Source organism: Sesamum indicum, linkage group LG12, assembly GCF_000512975.1.
Source record: "Sesamum indicum cultivar Zhongzhi No. 13 linkage group LG12, S_indicum_v1.0, whole genome shotgun sequence".
In the NCBI taxonomy this organism is placed as follows: domain Eukaryota; kingdom Viridiplantae; phylum Streptophyta; class Magnoliopsida; order Lamiales; family Pedaliaceae; genus Sesamum; species Sesamum indicum.
The window spans coordinates 655600-674676 of record NC_026156.1 but is presented as its reverse complement, the minus strand read 5'-3'; the positions used below and the strand labels follow the sequence as shown (position 1 = coordinate 674676).

Here is a 19077-nt window from a genome sequence, read left to right as displayed (position 1 = left end):
ACAATGTGTAAATATTTTAGAAGCTTGTAAAATAGGTGAAAGCTTTTAGGTAAATGACATTGACGAATATTTTGTGCATGTTTTTGAAGAATTTTAGGAGTTTCCCCATAGTTGTAGGATTTTTTTAATCTTTATCGTTCATTTGAGCAGATATGTAGTACAAATAGGAACTTGCATTTCATTTGTAACCATTAAGATGTAAGAGAACGAAGATGTAGGGAATGACTTCTTCCGGTAAACTTTCTTGTTCTTTTTCTTTTGGTTAAAACACCCCCAATTTTGGGTCGTTTTAACTTTTTACCCCCAATTATTTTTTTGACAAGTCACCATCCAACCTTTCTATTTCTAGTACTTAGCTTTTTTTTTTTTTTTTATTTTCAGCAAATATAGGGGAATATTCCCTTTTGAGGAACAACTGCTTTTGGGCTATTTTTTAAAGGATATTTAAGTAATTTCACCTTATTCCCTCTAAAACTAATTGATGAATAGAAAACTTCCAAATTTCATACCCTAACTTCTTCATACACAATGTTTTTGGAAGTTTTCATGCACCATGAAATTTTCATTCACTCGCACCGCCCCTCCAAGGAGCTTTCAGAGAAGCCATTGTTGATTTTTCTTACAACGGTTTCACCATTTCAAAAGACTGGAAGGTAAGAATATTACATTCACACACACACACACATTACATATATATATATATATATATTTCCACGAAATATGTTTATATTGCAGTTATACTAGAGAGAAAACTCGAGGTCATGCACGTGATCCGAGTATGTGATCCGAAAAGGAGTATGCCCGCTTGGAAATACTGTGTTCATGCATCACTAGGTCAAGAAGTTTAGGTGGGAGAAAACTATGGCTGATGAGAAGATAGTGGTTGATTCGGTGCCTATACGTTAAAGGTCTACCAAGTTTTCTACTTATCAATTAGTTTAAGATTGATGTGCTACGCCAGCTATTAGGAACAAGAATTCAAATATGCTAGAATTAGCCAAAACAATGTATGTTATAGGAATGACAATTATACAAGTTTTGATTACCCTAGGAAATTCCCATCATCAATTCTAATGTTCCACAATGCCAAATGTATGTTTTCAAGAATGAAACAAAGATCATACTTATTTGCTTTTCACACTCTCTACATATGTATATATTTATATATTATTTTTCTTATGTGCATCTGATCCGGCTCGAAAATTCAGCTCCTTTCCAAGCCAGCAACCTGCTCTGCGTTCGTAATTTAGAAGGTAATTGATCCGGCTCGAAAATTCAGCTCCTTTCCAAGCCAGCAACCTGCTCTGCGTTCGTAATTTAGAAGGTAATCTGCAAGCAAGGAACGAACGTCACTTAGCCGGGGTTGATCCCGGCGTAGGTGCTCCGACGCTCAAGTTAGTTTTGGTGTATATATGTGAGATAACTCTCAAGGTTAAGTGAAGATGATAAACTCAAGACCTCGCCAAAAAAACCTCTCTTGGTACCCCGCGACCTCTTCCTTTATATACCCTGTTATCCAGTGATATCAGTAAGCTTATCTGAGTATCCACGTTCAGTATCCACTATCCGTGAATGGTGTTTAAGCGTCCTCATTTTTAGGAGTCAAGTACGCTCATGTAACTACCAAAGGATTGACCCTTGGTCAAAGACCTTCAAATTGTGTAGACTGTTTTACCCTCGTCTGAAGGGTATATTGGTCTTTTATAACATCACCATCATCATTACTCCCCCACTTTTCGAATGACATCACCTTAGCATTCGAAAAGTCTCATCCGCCTGCTGACATGATCTCGGAGCGTTTTCGACCTTACACGTGTCGCTCATCGGTCGCTTCTGCCTTTTATACCTTTTCTGAAATACAGATGTCATTCACTGATAGGCTAACGGTCGAATTTGAAACCGCCTTCCTCGTAATATATATACTAATTCCTTTCAAATTGCCTCTTCCTTCCCCTATACTCCCAAGCGTTGCTGACCTGAAGAATCTCCTCTCCCGTAGCTTTCTTCCGGTGTCTTCTTCGTCGCATTTTCCTGTCCGCCCTCGGTCCCCAATTCCAGGTACTATGTCTTCTCCTAATCTTTCCGATATAGGATCTAATTCTGCTGCTGTCTCTTCCTCGTCTGCCCCTTCTGATATCCTCCTTAGAGACTTAGTACCTTCTAGACGTGGGTCTCGCCCTTCCGCCTCTTTGGTTAGGTCTGATTCTAACCAAGCTCCTGCACCCGAGTACTCTCCCTCTACTTTGCAGCAAAACCCTTGGATGGAGCTATCTAGTACTGTGAGGTTATCGATTCAAACTATAAGGGAGAAATTTTTTATCCCTTCCAATTATGAAATACTCCTCCCCGGTCCTACTGATCGTATGCACCGACCTCCACCTGGCTTCTGTTCTTTTTCCTTGCATCATTTTGAGGCTGGGTTGCGTTTTCCTTTAGCTCCTTGCGTAGCCCATATCTTACGCCGTCTAGACATATGCCCTATGCAACTATCCCCCAATTCGATTCGACATATTATCCTCTTCGTCATCGTTATGCGGGTACATAGGTTTGAGCCAAGTTTTGAGAATTTCTGGTCTTTGTACTCTTTTACTACCTCCGCACGGTCTGGGGACGCCGGCTTTTTCTACCTAACTTCCCGTAAAGAATGTAGATTCCTCGATCCTCTTGCTTCCAATGTTGGTCCCTGGAAAACCAAATTCGTTTTTGTCAAAACTCCTATTGGTCGTCAGTGGCCTTTTTCCCTCGATTGGAAGGTAGACAAACCGACCCCTTTGACCGAAGGTGAGGGATTAGATGGGGATCAAATAAGCAGCATCACCACCTATCGGTATAACCCGAAGAAGCTTTTAGTAGAAGAAATTCTTTGGCTTGCTCACTTAACACCTGCTCCCCTCCAGGTGGAGGGTTCCTTAGGTGATATACCTTTCCAGATTTTATTCTGTCTGACTTGTCAATTTTTTCTCTATTCACCCTTCTTTTTCTATGTGCAGTAAGTATGGTAAGCCAAGCCCGTCTCAATCGTCGACTTCGAGCTCAATTCGAAGCTCGATCTCGCGCTCGGAGTGTCGTGCCAGAAACCTCTTCCCATCCTACCCCTGCGGGTTCCTCGACCCCCGATGCAGATGTTCCCCCGTCTACGGGACCTACTCCCATCGAGATAGGTAGCGAGGAAACACCCTCTAGAGGTTTTCGTCAACCTGCCTCCATAATCCCTCCCTTCAGCGCGAGGTCGCACGATAACCTCTTGCCTGTCGAAGACCTTGCGGAAACCTCGAGGAAACGGAAGTCCCGTGGTAAGTCTCCCCTTCGTCCCAACTCCATTCGATCACCCTCTCAATCTGGTGAGGGAGAAATACCATCCGAAGAAATTAGGCGAGAAGAAGAAAGGGATATGAACGTACTGCGGAGTGTAACAGAATGTTGGAGGGCTGCCCGGTTAGACCTACGGGGTGCAGATCATCCTCGAGCTCACCTGGAAGGTGAAAAATGGGTTCCTGACTGGCAGATCTCGCCTCGAAGTTCTGTCTTCAAAACCCGATCAGGGCAGGATTCCTGGGAGTTGTATGACGCGAACTGCCTCCCTATCGATCAAGCTGCTCTTTTACACACCCCTTTCACCCGAATGGAGGAGCACTGTGCCCATTCCTTAGTTCAGGTATTTTTTTTCTTCCAACTTCCTCTTTCTTTTTTCTTCACTGTATCTGACCCTCCTATTTTCTTGCTAGACGGCAAATTTTATCCGAGGTTTAACTTTGAAATGTGCCGGTTTTCGTCAAAATTATCTCCGAGCCGACCATGCTAATCGAGAGTTGAGGGCCCAGATTTCAACTTTCCCATCCAAGGAAGAAGAATGGTTACGGTCGAGGTCGTTGATGGAAGCCCGCATTAAGGAGTTAGAGACTCAAATGGCTTCTGAAACCGAGAAAGCGACAGCTCTTGGGGAAAAGAGGGGATTCGAAGCTGGTCATGCCGCGGGGAAGATCGCGGGAACTCTTGAAGGTCGCGAATCCTTCCTCAACTCTGAGGAATACGCGCAGAGAATCCGCGAAGCTCGCCTTAGTGGCGTCCGGGACTTCTTAAAAACCTCAACTTTTGATACTGCCGTAGAAGTTAAAGCAGCCGATTACCTGATGCAAGGGTTTGACCGGTGTAAGTCCCAAACGACATTTCTGCACGGCTTCGCCCCGGGTTTTGATACTTCACGCCTGAATCCTTGTCTTGATGCCAACCTTCAACCTTTACCCGATGAAGACGACTCCCCCCATACTGAGGATGAATTTTCCGTTTTACTAGATGAGATAGAAAAGATGTAAATCTTTATGAACTTTCTGCCTTGTGTAATACCCATTTCTCTAATCGTATTATATCGATCTTTCACAGATTCAGTTTAACGTTTCTATTTCTTTGCTTGTATAGAAGATTTTGCTCACAGGTTTCACGAACAAAAGAAAAGAACTTCCATTAACCTTTTCCAGGTTGTATTCTAACCTTTCACAGGCTACCAGACCTATCGGTCTTTTACAGAGTGTATGCTTTGTAATCTTTCACAGATTAGCCTACCTCGAAGCTAACATTTTTGAGCTAAAGTGCCTTTCTCAGGCTTTCCTTTTAAGGAACTTTTAAACATAGAATTTCTTGAGATTCTGTATGTTCCATGGTCTGGGTACTTCGTTGCCTTGAGCATCTTGTAATTTGTATGTCCCTTTTCCGACGATCTCAATAACCTTGAAAGGCCCTTCCCAGTTGGGATCGAGTTTTCCCACGTGCTTCGAAACTTCCACTTTCCTCAACACCAGGTCTCCAACCTGTAACGACCTGGGCTTCACGCATCTATTATGACCCCTCAGCATTAGGCTTTTATGGTGCAACATCCTGATTCGTGCTGCCTCTCTTTTTTCCTCCAGTATGTCCAGGTCGAATGCTCGTTGTTCTCCATTTGTCTGTGGATCGAAATTCATAATCCTTTGCGATTCTTCTCCTATCTCTGCAGGAATTACAGCTTCAGAACCATAAACTAAAGAAAATGGAGTCTCACCTGTTGAGCTTCTAGGGGTTGTTCTATAAGCCCATAGTACTCCTGGGAGTTCCTCGCTCCAGTCTGTCTTCGATCTCAGCCTGGCTTTCAGATGCTGCAATATGGTTCTATTTGTGACCTCCGTTTGACCATTCGATTGGGGATGTCCGACCGCCGTGAAATTTTGCTGTATTTTCAGTTCATGTAGCCACGCCGTTATTTTTCTTCCTTGAAATTGGGTCCCATTATCGGATATCAACACCCGAGGTATCCCGAATCTGCAGATTATGTTCTTCCATATAAAATTTATTGCTTCCCTTTCCGTGATTTTTGAGACAGCTTCTGCCTCCACCCATTTTGAGAAGTATTCCACAGCAACTATGACAAACTTCTTCTGAGCTCGAGCTGGAGGAAATGGCCCCATTATATCTATACCCCATTGATCGAATGGGCATGTAATTGGAACTGGGGTCATCGGCACTGCATGGGTGTGAATCTGCGAAGCGAATTTCTGGCACTTCTCACATCTGCGTACAAACTCCTTGCAGTCTTTCATCATTGTGGGCCAAAAGTATCCCTGTCGGGTTACTTTCAGAGCTAAGGATCTGGCTCCCGAATGATTTCCACAGTTCCCTTCATGAATTTCTTGTAGAACATACCTGGCTTGGGCGTCCTCTAAGCATTTGAGGAGGGGTCCCTCGATTGTTCTTTTATACAATTGCGTCCCTATTAAGGTAAATCTTGGAGCTTTGAACTTAATGCGTCTAGCCTGCCCGGCATCAGTAGGCAAGATCCCCTCCCTCAGGTATGTCGATATATCTTCAATCCACAGACATCTTGGAGTCACTACATTGGTCTCCATTCCTTCTGAGATCGCGGATCGCTCCTTTATCATCACCGTGATTTTTCTGTCCTTTATTCCTGCTAGCGTAGCCCCTAATTTTGATAACGCATCGGCTCTTTCATTCTCACTCCTGGGGATTTGCTGAATATTGCACTGGGAGAATTTCTGCATCCCCTCCTTCGCTTTCTTCAAATAATCTGCCATAGATCTTTCTTTAGTTTCGTATAGTCCTTCCACCTGCATAGCGACTAGCTGCGAGTCAGTATAGACTTCGAGAATGTGTGCTCCAGCTTCCAATGCTAGCTCCAAACCCAAGAGTAAGGCTTCGTATTCGGCTTCATTATTTGTAACGGGAAAGGACAGCCGAACAGCGACCTCGATCTCCATTCCTCCTGGCCCTTCGATCAGTATTCCTGCTCCACCATTGTTTGCATTAGAGGATCCGTCCACATGCAACATCCATGTTTCCGTACCTTTCTGAACACCGGATATCTCCACCATGAAATCCGCCAATGTCTGAGCTTTCTCTGCCGTTCGACCCTGATAAGTGATATCGAATTCTCCCAACTCGACCGCCCACTTTATCATTCTACCCGAAGCCTCTGGTCGAGTAAGAATGTTTCGGAGCGGATGATTAGTTCTTACCACTATTCGATGCGATTGAAAGTATGGCCTTAGCTTCCTGGCCGTCACCACAACCGCCAATGCTAACTTCTCGATCTCCGCATATCTAGTTTCCGCTCCTTGCAACATCTTACTCACGTAATACACCGGGTTCTGAACCTTTCCCTCCTCTTTTATCAATACCGAACTAACCGCATCATCAGAAACAGCCAAATAAAGATATAACACATCCCCTTCTTTAGGGTTCGCCAGAAGAGGCGGCGATCTCAAATAAATTTTTAACTCTTGAAAAGCTTGCTCGCATTCCTCGGTCCACTTAAACCCTTTCACTTTCCTCAATATCTTAAAGAAATGTAAATTGCGGTCTGCAGACCTAGAAATGAAGCGATTAAGAGAAGCAATTCTACCTGTCAACTTTTGAACTTCTTTGATGGATGTAGGTGACTTCAGATTCAGTATGGCTTCTATCTTCTCTGGGTTAGCCTCAATCCCACGTTCGCTAACCATGTATCCGAGAAATTTGCCCCCACCAACACCGAATGTACATTTGTTGGGATTAAGCTTCATCCCATGTTCTCTCATGATCGCAAAGGCTGCCTTCAAATGCTCCAGGTGTTCATCTGGTTGTTGACTTTTGACCAGCATATCATCCACATACACCTCCATGGTTTTTCCTATCTGCTGGGCAAACATTTTGTTCACCAACCTTTGGTACGTTGCCCCTGCATTTTTCAATCCAAAAGGCATAACGTTATAACAATAAATCCCACGGTCAGTTACAAAGGAGGTTTTTATTCGATCTTCTGGTGCCATAAAAATCTGATGATATCCCTGATACGCATCCATCATGGAAAATGTCCTATACCCGGCCGTCGAATCGACTAGGACATCAATCCTCGGCAGTGGGTAGGGGTCTTTCGGGCATGCCTTGTTGAGATCCGTAAAGTCTGTACACATTCTCCACTTACCTCCTGGTTTCGGCACCACGACCACATTAGCCAGCCAATCCGTGTATTGAACCTCGGATACATACCCTGCTTTAAGCAATTTATTCACCTCTCCCTCAATGATCGCGTTTTTCTCAGCTCCGAAGGTTCGCTTCTTCTGTTGGACAGGTCGCATGGATGGGTCCACATTTAGCCTGTGTACTATCACCTCCGGGTTTATACCCCGAAAATCGGACGGATCCCATGCAAACATATCAACATTACACCTTAAAAAAGTAATCATCGCTCCCTCGAACTGCCCCAAGTTGGTTCCTATCTTGGTGACCTTGGTCGGGTCTCCTTGTATCAACTCCACCTCTTTATGATCAACTGGCTCTATTCTCCCCGCTTTCAGCGTCTGCCAATCTTCGTTCTTCATACTCTGGGGCTTTCTTTTCTCATGTCAGAGATACACTATAACACCTTTTGGCTTCGATCTGATCGCACACGACCTCCCCTATTCCCGATGCCGTGGGAAACTTCATCTTGAGGTGATACGTTGATACCACCGCCCTGAAAGAATTAAGCCCAGGTCTCCCCAGGATAACATTGTAAGCAAAAGGCATGTCCACAACTAAAAATTTTACCATCAATGTTTTGCGTTTTGGTTCTTCTCCCAAAGATACAGGTAACTCCACCGTCCCAAGTGATGCGACCTCGCTTCCTCCAAATCCTACCAAGGGAATGTTTACTGGTTCCAGCCTTACATTATCAAGTCCCATCTTATTCAACACCTCCTTAAATATTATATCTGCTGAACTCCCGTTGTCTATCAGAACCTTGTGGACTGTAAAATTTGCTATGTCCATTCGTATCACCATTGGATCATTATCTGTCACGATCCTGGTCCCAGCATCTTGATCTCCAAACACGATCTCGGGGTTACTTGTCGTGTGTACCCCTTGCTTACGCCGCTCCCACCTAGTCTCTCTCTCAAATTTCCTTCTAGCTCTTCTCGACCATCCCTCTGATCCTCCAGCAATAGTATGGATGATGCCTTTCACAGGCGCATTCTCCGCCATCGTCTGGTTCCTTCGATCTTCTGCCCAATTTGACCGGTGATCTCTACTTCTCGATCTGCCTCTGCGATCATGTCTTCTTTCAAAATTATGGGGGTTATGTCTCCGAAAATACCCTTGTCGCACCAATCGCTCTATCTCATCCTTCAATTGATAGCACTCCTCTGTATCATGCCCTCTCTCTCGATGAAACCGACAGTACTTGTTCGAGTTTCTTTTGGCTGGAGTAACCCTTGTATGCTTCGGCCACATCAATATCTTATCTTTTTCTACCATCATGAGAGCTTTGGCCCTGGTCATATTTAAAGGAGTATACCTGCTATATTTCGGCTGGTAGGGTGGTTCCTTTTCCCTCTCCTTTTTTGATCGCACATCTCGATCTCTAGCGAATCTTCCATCTCTGGCTCGTTCTGTTGTTACTCTCCACTCCTCATCCTTCATTGCATTCATCTCCTCTTCATCAATATACTTTTGTGCCATTGCCATCAACTGCTCTGTATCGACAGGCGGGTCCCGTGCTAAAGCCGATGCAAAAACTCCTTTTTTCAATCCATGGATTAAGATACTAGTCATCATGTCTATCCTAAGATCCTGCACTTCCAACGTTTCGTTATTAAAACGTCCCATGAAGCTTTTCAGACTCTCACTCTCTCCTTGGCGGATAGTAAATAAATGCGTGGCCGATCTCTTCTGCTTTCTTTTGGAAGCGAAATGGAATGCGAATTTCTGCACCAGATGCTCATATGACTCTATACTACCCGGTGGCAAGTTCATGAACCATTCCTGAGCTTTTCCTGTCAACGTAGTAACGAATAGTTTAGCAACTATGGAACTGGCCTGCCCGTATAAGTTCATTACCATATCAAAAGCAGCTATATGTTCTTGTGGATCCCGTGTTCCATCATATTTTGGGAGGTCCGGCATCCTAAAACCGGGATTCACAGTTTCAATAAGGATCTGATTGGCGAAAGGTGAGTTCCGATGCTGTGCCACTATCTCTCCTCTTTTTTTAAGTTCGTCAATTTGCTTTCCCAGCAAAGCAATCTGTTTACTAACATTGTCTACTTCTGCTCGGGAGATAGCCGGTCCCCTAGGACGACTTGGAGCCCTGCTACTGGACCCTACGTCTGAGGGCAAGGGACCCTTCCGATTTGCTCCTGGTCGACTCATTCCTTCGTTATCTCGGGCATCTTCTCCTTCTTGAAACAGCCTTTTTCCTGCCACTTCTCTTTCTAACGGGGTTGCCGTTCTTCGCTCGTAGGCCACCAGGGCTTTTCTCCCCGCCTCTTCCATCATCTGTTGCAGTTCCCGCCGTGTCAATTGTACCGTTTCCTCTCGACCGGTCATGGGTGTATCTATCTCTTGTCGGGATGGATGTGCAATTGGTGTTGGGTCTTCTGCCGGAGTTTCCATTTCTCAACTGTATTCTTATCCGTCACCTTCGTTCCCACAGACGGCGCCAAATGATCCGGCTCGAAAATTCAGCTCCTTTCCAAGCCAGCAACCTGCTCTGCGTTCGTAATTTAGAAGGTAATCTGCAAGCAAGGAACGAACGTCACTTAGCCGGGGTTGATCCCGGCGTAGGTGCTCCGACGCTCAAGTTAGTTTTGGTGTATATATGTGAGATAACTCTCAAGGTTAAGTGAAGATGATAAACTCAAGACCTCGCCAAAAAAACCTCTCTTGGTACCCCGCGACCTCTTCCTTTATATACCCTGTTATCCAGTGATATCAGTAAGCTTATCTGAGTATCCACGTTCAGTATCCACTATCCGTGAATGGTGTTTAAGCGTCCTCATTTTTAGGAGTCAAGTAAAGTACGCTCACTACCAAAGGATTGACCCTTGGTCAAAGACCTTCAAATTGTGTAGACTGTTTTACCCTCGTCTGAAGGGTATATTGGTCTTTTATAACATCACCATCATCAGCATCAAATAGTAATAATTTTAAATCAGGATGTCGCATTATCAACTGAAAAAATTGGTAAAGAAAATTCAATTACAAAGAAACAGTGATGGAGTAGGACATCTATGATTTTGCTGTCAGCCTCCTTTTTGGTTATTAACTTTTGCTGAAAAAGGAAGAGACATAGGGAAAAGCAAGCTTGTTCTTGTATTCAAAAGGGGCAGGCGGAGAAAATTCCAAACTGCTGTTGGCTTAATTTGTTTGAACTTTGAACCTTGGACTGGACTGTAAATGCCACACTCCAATTTGATTGTGTACTGTTGAATATCTCCACAGTCAGCCTGAGAAAAGCTCCTAAGTAAAACAAAAGTCTGCTACTTTAGTGAAGGATATATACATAGCCTTGTTATATCGACAACTCATCCGTCCGTCTAAAAAGGCATATTCTGGGGAACCTGCGAGCTCCCATTTCCACACTTGTTCACCTACTTCCATATGTAGGTCAACATTTCTCCGCACATACTCTAATGCCCACATGTATATAAACCTCGTCATTCCGATCATGTAGTTGAAAATGGAGCCAATACAATAGTGACATATACTAATAGATAGCTTTCCTAAATCAAGATACGAAGTCAATACTCCAAGATGTGCCAACACCATCTATGCATTCAAATTTCTTTGTAAACGACAAAATGGACAATGGCACCCCGTCATGAAATCAAAGACACTGAAGGAATCTACCGCTTGAGAATACATTAAACAAAAACACCCAAGTTTTGACTAGTATGACATTATGGGCATCAATATACATATATGAACAACTATTCAAAAGCTATATGTCAAACAAAATTCATCAGTAAAGGGCAGCCCATGAACGTCAGTAAGTTGGGGGTCTTCTGGTAGTTCTGATGTTCCAATGTTGAACAGAAGTAACACAAAAAACCTCAAGCAAGATACATCAGCAGCTAGCGACTGGTTCATTGAAGGTGGTGTTAGTGTGAGCAGATCAGCAAATGGACATGGTGCGCCTGTGAGATGGCGTCAGTGACTAAACAGTCATCTGGAGATATAACATACTCCATAAAGAAACAAGGCATGTGTAAACTAAATTGGCAAAAGATCAATTTAACGAAATGAATAGTTTACCAAATTCGAATGATTTAAACCACAATACCAACTCCACAAATGGTCCAGCAGTTTGATCAGAAGTGGATTCAGTTTGCAGTGAAATGCACAAGGGCATGGGGAAGTAAATAGTAGGAAAGGACACAGAAGGCAATAAATCTGCAGAGAGTTATCATGTTCTGATAAGCAAACATGCAGAAATGGAAAAGCATAACCATTTTCCTTTTTTCTTTTTTTTTCTTTTTTTGTATTAGGAGGAATGGAGGATAAGGGCTGGCGGCACGCCAAAATAAAAGTCATTCGTGCAATTATTAGTTATGAGAGAAAGGCTTCAAAATTCTGGTTTTTATCATTCATTTTAATGTTGTCAAATTCGTTATAGATAAGAAGTATGCATCTGAGAAACCTGAATAGAACCACTCTATCTTCCACACACATATGACAAGTGCCCCAACTTGAGGAAAGGGGAAATAAATAAAGATAACTTTTCGGCAAGTAACATCTAAAAGAGGAAAAAACTGAGCTTGGAAAATTTACCTACAAGCTACATGGAGGTTTCATGTGAACAGTAAGTGCAGAATTCTTGGAGCCTCTATAGAGTGTATGCAACTGATTGTTGATTTCCTTTCGGCTGATTTGATCACGAGAGGAACTATTGGACCAAAATACATTCATTTTCTCCAATACAATTGCATTTTCCAGCAAAAACTTCATAAACCATATTTCTCTATTAGTCCCATGGAGGTTCCGGTAGTTAACTGTCTTGAGACTCGACAAGACACAATTCGGAACTGATGTCAGCCTGGAACTGTCTTCACAGCGACCAAGTCCCTAGATGCAAGAACAACCACTTAGTTGTTGAGTATTTTAAATGCTAAGGTTGATTTCTTGTCCTCATTATCTACCTCGCAAAAATCAAGAGATTCTAACTTAGGCAAGCATTGTAGAAACTTTATCAACAGCTTGGTAGAATGCTCCCCAAATTCCCCCCTTAACTCCAAGAGGGTCAGGTTCTCAAACACTGGAAGGCGATCCATCACGTGCTCCACAAGAAAGAGAGACTTCACCATGAAATAGCAATAGGGTTAGCATGGTAGGAAAAAACAACAACAATCATCAATAATAAACCAATGTTGTCTAACATTAAAAATGCATCTCGCATCACCTATTACCTCAATGGTGCCGCTGGATATTCTCAAGCTACTAACGTTTCTCAGCCCTCCAAACAGCTTGATGGTTCGACAAGCAATCTCCCGCTGCCTCCCACAATGGTTTGGGATGTGAATTAATGCTAGTGCCGACGAAGAAAGACCATATAAATTGATCTTATTTGATAGATAACCACTGTACTTGAAGAATATCAGATTTCCAGCATCAATCTTGATATCACAACCCCGAAGATCATCGACCGAACAAAATGGCAAATCATCTATTATTAAGACCTTAAGTGAAGGCATAGTTATCGAGATACTCCTCAAATTCATCCATTCACAATCTAACACAGCCAATTCTTCTAGAAATGGACAACTAGAGAATAGAGTTTGCATCAAGTTATCATTAGGAAATGTGACAAGACAAAGGTGCAATGTTCTAAGGCATGGGAAAGAAATTCGAGGAGGCAGCTGAAGGGTACAATTCATTTCTAATCTTAGGACTGTGAGCAATTCATTATCAAAAACGCAACTGGGTAGCGCAAAAGGTTCCTCCACAAAAAGGCAAAGATCAAGCTCTTGAACATTTCGCCTGATAGCAGCTAAAATCCATTCATTGACACGAGATGCACTGAAACAAACACGACAAGAAAGGCGGAATCTTTTCACGTCAGATGTGTCTCTTAGTAGAAGCACCCTCTCAACAAAAGTCATGAAACGCGTGACATCAAGTGGATGCCAAAAGTCAAACTGACTAGAGTACAGCAACGAATCATCAAAGTTGATGCTGGGAACAGAAGTCCATAAGTACTTCCATCTTTTAGATAGCACACATGTTGACACAGCCTCTTTAGTAGGAAGATAGGACAGAATATCATGAAGGATGCAATCAGGTAAAAGGCTGATTTTGTCATACCCATCATCAATTATCTGCTCTGTAGATACCTTCATCACTTTAAAGCTTCCCATCAATCCATCCCTTTTTCAGAGAAAACAAAAAGGTGTTATTAGAGTTTCTTTAGTGCTTAACAGTATATGTATGCTTACCATTACCTAACAGAAGCCAAAAAATGGAAAAGCTAAAAATTATGAGCACAAGCTAACAGCCAAGAAACCAGAATGTCGCCCAAAACAACACTACTGAGATTTCAGGTATCCTGTATTGCCTCTAAAGTTGGAGAATCAACGCCCCAGGATTCCTCCCTGATAGAAAATGTTTCACTCAAACTCAAAAACTTCCCCAACCCATGAATACATTCAAGACCGTAGAACGAACCCACATGGCGAATGTTCTTTAAACACAGAAATTAACAGAAAAAAAGATCCATAAAGAGGGTAATGCAGCAATCAATTTAAGAAACACAACGCTAGGATGTCCGCGAACATTTATGTAAAGCATACGAGGTTAGAAAAACATTATTGCATTTCCAGACACGTCCAAGAAAAGAAAACATTTGATTAACCAAAACCCCGCACCCCTTTTTCCCCAAATATAATAAGAATCTGGGGTTAGAGACATTAGCTATAACAGGAGCAAGACAGACAGAGAGATATAGATACACACACACACATGTATATATATATAGAGTGAGAGAGAGAGAGGAGTATAGCATAGATATACGATTATAACAGTAGAAGATCATGGCGAGAGACTACAGACGAAGATGGGAGGACGGAGTGGCGTGGGGATCGGCGATTTCCAGAGTGTTTGAGTAATATTTATTGTCAACAGCTTTTAGTTTAGCTTAATCCTAAAACGCTTTTACGTTTAAACGTTTTTCACTTTGACAGGAGGCTTAGGCATGATTGTGATTAGATTTATATATGATTTTCTAAATTCAAAATCTATTCGTATTCACTAATCTTTTATTCTAGCTGGGATTAGATTTAGATATAGTTTTCTAAAATTTAAATTTATTAAATATTACTGGAAAAATTAATACGTATAAAATGAAATAACAATTTAAAGTAAAAAAAATCCCTTCTGCTTCAATTATTTACCTGGTTGATACACAGTCTAATCGCTAACGACATTTTATACTCATAACGAATCCAACATATATAACATCTTAAAAAGCTAAAACAAATCATATTAGTCTATATTACATAAGATGTGATTCTTATAAATTTAGCATGTTTGTATTGACGTCAATTTGAATTTTCTATTTTAAATCCTATCATATCTTCTATTCATATTAATATATAAAAAAATTATGTCGTTTATATAATTTAAGAAAAAAATTATATGCATTGGCGTTTGTGTAAGTTAAGTGATATAAAAGTTGCAATATAATTTGAAATAGAAAATTGAACGAAACTTATAATAAGGACAGCATCAAGAACTCATGCTTTCTCACTAGCAACACAATCATCAGGCGAAAATGAGACAGTTCCTTTGTTTACAGCATATGTAAACCTCATGTTGTGCTGTTGCATAGCTCCGAACACAGTCGGCATCAGCCCCAGGCAGAAACTAGTATTGTCCTTGTTCAGAAGGAAAACTCTCTCCGCCGGCACCCTAAAATGAAATGTCATGGACACAATCACATGCTCAAGCCTCAACCCTGAATGCATTTTGTAGCACTGCAGCAGACATTTTCTTGTCGAACCTGTACGAGTACTCTTGGGATCCTAATGTAAGCAGCTCGATGGATGTTAGAGAGTATAGTGTTGGTGTCAATGAGGAAACCAGTGTTTGTTCTATTATTGTGTAAAGCATCTTTGTGAATTTTGAGTCTAAGATTTCCAAGACTTGTGTCAATCAAGTCTAGTGCATATGCATAGGGGTAGTACAGATGTTGCACCAGTGGGGCTATTTCTACTTTGCCTTTGCCTTTGATAATATCATTGCCAAACCTTAGGTAGAAACCAGGAGTAGGAGAATATCGCCCTCTGATTATGCTGCTCAGTTGAGTGATCAAAGAAGGATACCAGAACTAGGGCCATAGTTGATGTTTTGCTCTTTTTTGTGCAGCCAAATCTGACGTCATTCACGTTTGTGGTCGTGTTCTTCACTCTCTGGATTAGAAATTTCTCGATAGTAGCCACCCCAGAAGCCGATCCTCCATTAGGGTAGCTGATTTTGTAGATGCGATCTTCATTCTTTCTTCTGAAAATCGGGTCCTTGCAAGTATGGCTATCATGACGAATCTTCCTATAAGTGTGAGACGTGTGTTGATCATAGTAGTTATCACCTTGGCATTTTGTCCAGGTGAGTGGACTAATGGCAGAATCCAAATTCAAGTACACGTTCTGCTTGATGAGGTCGTCCCGTTATAAGTTGCAAGAAATTCCGTCCGCGTCCGCGTGGAAGTAGGTCTCGACCTTTTGTCCGTGGCTCATAAGCCCAAGATATGCAGGGGAGAGTGAGAAGTCCCTACCAATAAGCCTGAGCCTAAGATCTATATGATTTGTGATGCAACTTTCCCAAATCTTGACAGTGCTGTAATGTGGAGCTCTGTCCTGAAATTAATATGTTCTCATCTGCATGAGATGTTATGAGTGAACCCATAAAATCTAAGTACATTTGTTGATAATAAATGTTGCATCTCAGTTTTATTTCATTTTTTTAAATGTTTGAAACATTTTAATTGAAGAATGTTTGGTGAGAATTCGATTTATATAGCATGCAAATGGGTTGGGAATTGGGTGGCCCATTTATTATATATAGTGGTTTGTGGCCCATGAGTTAATGGGCTTGTATTTCATTCGATTAATGAAAATATTAATTTTTATTTGTTAAAAATTTAAAAAAATTTATTTATCTAAAGAGTTATTTGTTAGGCAAAACAAATATTAGAAGTCCTAAATATAATTTTTTAAATCATAAAAAATTTATGTGTAATTATACAAAATCTTAGGGGAGAAAAATACAATTATCCCCATTAATTATTATTATATAAAAATAATACCAGGTTTTATTTTTTTTTTAAAAAATTATGCTAATCAATTAAATTCTTGGGACGCCCAAACTCATGTTAAGATTCTCCCATTTAAAAAAATAATTAAATTATTCGATATTTGATTAAAATATATCAATCAAAATTTATTTAAATTTAATAAATTAAATTTAAATAAAAAATTTGGGCTTAGCTCTAACTCTATTGTATGAGTATAATAACAATAATATATATAAAAGTATCAAATTACTCCAATTTAATTCATATTTAATTTTGTTAAAGTTCTTTGAAATTTGATTAAGATCAATAATTAAATTAAATTTAAGATATAATTTTTAAAACTCGACAATACTCAAACAAATTTAAATAATAACATGTTCAGCTATACCCAATAACTTTCCAAAACATTCGCAGAAAGTAAATTTCAGTTTGCCCCTCGAATTATCTCTAATTATCAATTATTACCCTATTATTATCAAAAGCTAAAAAGACCAGAGAAGATCTTTATTCAGTTTGGCAAGTAGTGCTGAAGCACTTGAAAATTCGCAAGCTTCTCGACAATAATGAGAGAATGAATGTGCATTTCCTGTAGCCTTGACTGATTAATACAATTGGAAAAGCTAAAAGATTTATCTAGAAAGGCAATTGAAAATGGTGGATAGAGATAAAGAATGGGAATTTCATCTCCGATCGTTGTCGTCCACCGGCAGAGATTCCAATTACGCCACTGACCCTGCTTCCGATCCTTCGCTTATGAACTCCGTTAATTTCTCTTTCTACTTTCAGTCTTCTTTTTTTTGTTTTTTCCTGATTCTTGTTCAGTGTTTCAATTTTTCTTTGGTGATTTTTTGTCTAAACTTCTCATGTTTGTGTTGATTTTGTAGGTCAAAAGGTTGCATGAGCTCTGCAAAACGGAGAAAGCAGAAGAATTGATGGCTAGGGTTTACCCCCATCTGAACAAAATATTTCAGCGCTGCGTTACCTCAATTTCCCAGAGTCGAACCTCCAACGGCCTTCTTTTGCTGGTACCCTCTTTTTTCTTTTACTATTTTTTCTTTTTTAGTTGTTTGTTATATATGAAAGTATATACAAGTCAAAAAGCTAAAATGTGGACAGTCCGATGAGAATTTCCCCCCTTTTATTATCTGATTATGCAATTTTATGACCTTACCAGAGTAGTTCACTTTAAATTCAACGGGGTGATTTAAATTTTCGGTTATAACAAAGAATCTTTTTTTTTTTCTTTTTCTATTTTTGGTTACATTGGTCTTTGGAGGGCTTATGATGCAATCCTAGTAAATGCAACTGGCAGCACTCATCAAAGAGCCCATGAAACACCCACTAACGAAAGGAAAGTCACTTAAGTTAATGTAATATTATGTTTATGCCTACGGACATTTTGAACTGTGTAACATTTTTCTTATGTTCACTAGAATACTACTTACGGACGATACACATGTATAGAGTTACCTACTCGTTCATTCACACATAGATATATGTGGATTGTGCCATTGCGAGGTTTTTATGCATTGTGACGCAAATGTCGTATGGGAATTAGTTTGCAACTTTCGATTACAGAGGTTATGAATGCTAATTCAAACTGCTTACTTGTGCTCTAATTTATCATTTGTCATTCAGGCAATTCTTCAGTTTTTTCTTGATTTTGGAGATGTAGTATTACATGATGCCGATCCTAGTCTGCGGACATTTTTCAGATCATGTTTGAGTCGGTAAGGCAAAATATTTTCTTTTCTTGTCTATATTTCAAAAAGAGTGGAGATATCATGTAATCCGTCCTACACTTATATATTTTGCCAGCTGTATGCTCTCTTTCCAGTGTCAAATGAAAAACGAAAGACTGGTAATACCAGTATTGGAAAAATATGGAATCGCGACAGAATTTGACTTTGTGCTTGGCAGAGGCAGTAGGTTGTCCATAGTTTAACTCTTCAACACTTGGATTCCCACTTCACTTTATGCAATAAGTTTCGAATCATTGTTGGGTACTGGTTTGTTGGTAGCTTTTGATGGGTTTAATCTGGCCCATGATTGTTGATTTAATGATACTTTAAAGAAGAAAAAGGAAAAGAATCATCATCTTTACAATGAGTACTTCATCTCCTGATTTGAGATTGATGGAGCAACATTTGATTTTTAACTGTTGCTTTTACTTCATATGCCCAAGGAACTACCATACCAAGCAACTAAAGGCCACCAAAGATTTAAAATGCCCATTCATCAAATTGTTTTTAAGTGGTTTCTTGTCTAAGTTCGTACCTTTTACTGGATCAGTAGAAATTGATATAAAGGTCAATTCAAAGTCTCTGTCTTCTAATTTGTGGTTTTCTTTACTCATGAATTTTTTGCCAGTAGAGTAGACTGAAATTATCGATTTGATAGTTGTCATGCACCTGCTCCTTTCTAATTATTCTTGCAGTGAGTTTGCAGACCCAGTTGTTGCTGAGGCAACTCTTGAATTTCTGAGCTCAAACAAAGAAAAACTGCTA

General features: G+C 40.6%; 3 protein-coding genes across 9 annotated transcripts in view; 1 reads left to right on the top strand and 2 right to left on the bottom strand.

Moving 5' to 3' along the window:
- Positions 7867–9900, bottom strand: LOC105175144. The gene has a single exon (XM_011097489.1). It carries the CDS (start codon positions 9898–9900, stop codon positions 7867–7869), a length of 2034 nt encoding a protein of 677 aa, XP_011095791.1.
- LOC105174837 (F-box/LRR-repeat protein At3g58900) lies at positions 11042–14385 on the bottom strand. 7 transcript variants are annotated; one of them, XM_020698297.1, is made up of 6 exons: positions 14293–14385; positions 13588–13650; positions 12693–13302; positions 12426–12581; positions 12062–12351; positions 11042–11423 (listed from the first exon to the last, which is right to left on the bottom strand). In XM_020698297.1, exons 2-6 carry the CDS (start codon positions 13638–13640, stop codon positions 11402–11404), a joined length of 1131 nt encoding a protein of 376 aa, XP_020553956.1. In that variant the 5' UTR covers positions 13641–13650; positions 14293–14385; the 3' UTR covers positions 11042–11401. The 7 variants fall into 7 exon arrangements, with proteins under 7 accessions (XP_020553956.1, XP_011095357.1, XP_011095356.1 ...); XM_011097055.2 differs by having other exon boundaries at positions 11042–11455; positions 12058–12351; positions 12693–13650; XM_011097054.2 differs by having other exon boundaries at positions 12058–12351; positions 12693–13650.
- Positions 17088–19077, top strand: part of LOC105174836 (AP-5 complex subunit zeta-1) — a gene marked incomplete in the record, with an annotated part of 7415 nt that continues 5425 nt past the window's right edge. The window contains 4 exon segments of the mRNA XM_020698295.1: positions 17088–17332; positions 17455–17595; positions 18209–18300; positions 19008–19077. Of these exon segments, the coding sequence (XP_020553954.1) occupies positions 17222–17332; positions 17455–17595; positions 18209–18300; positions 19008–19077 (414 nt within the window).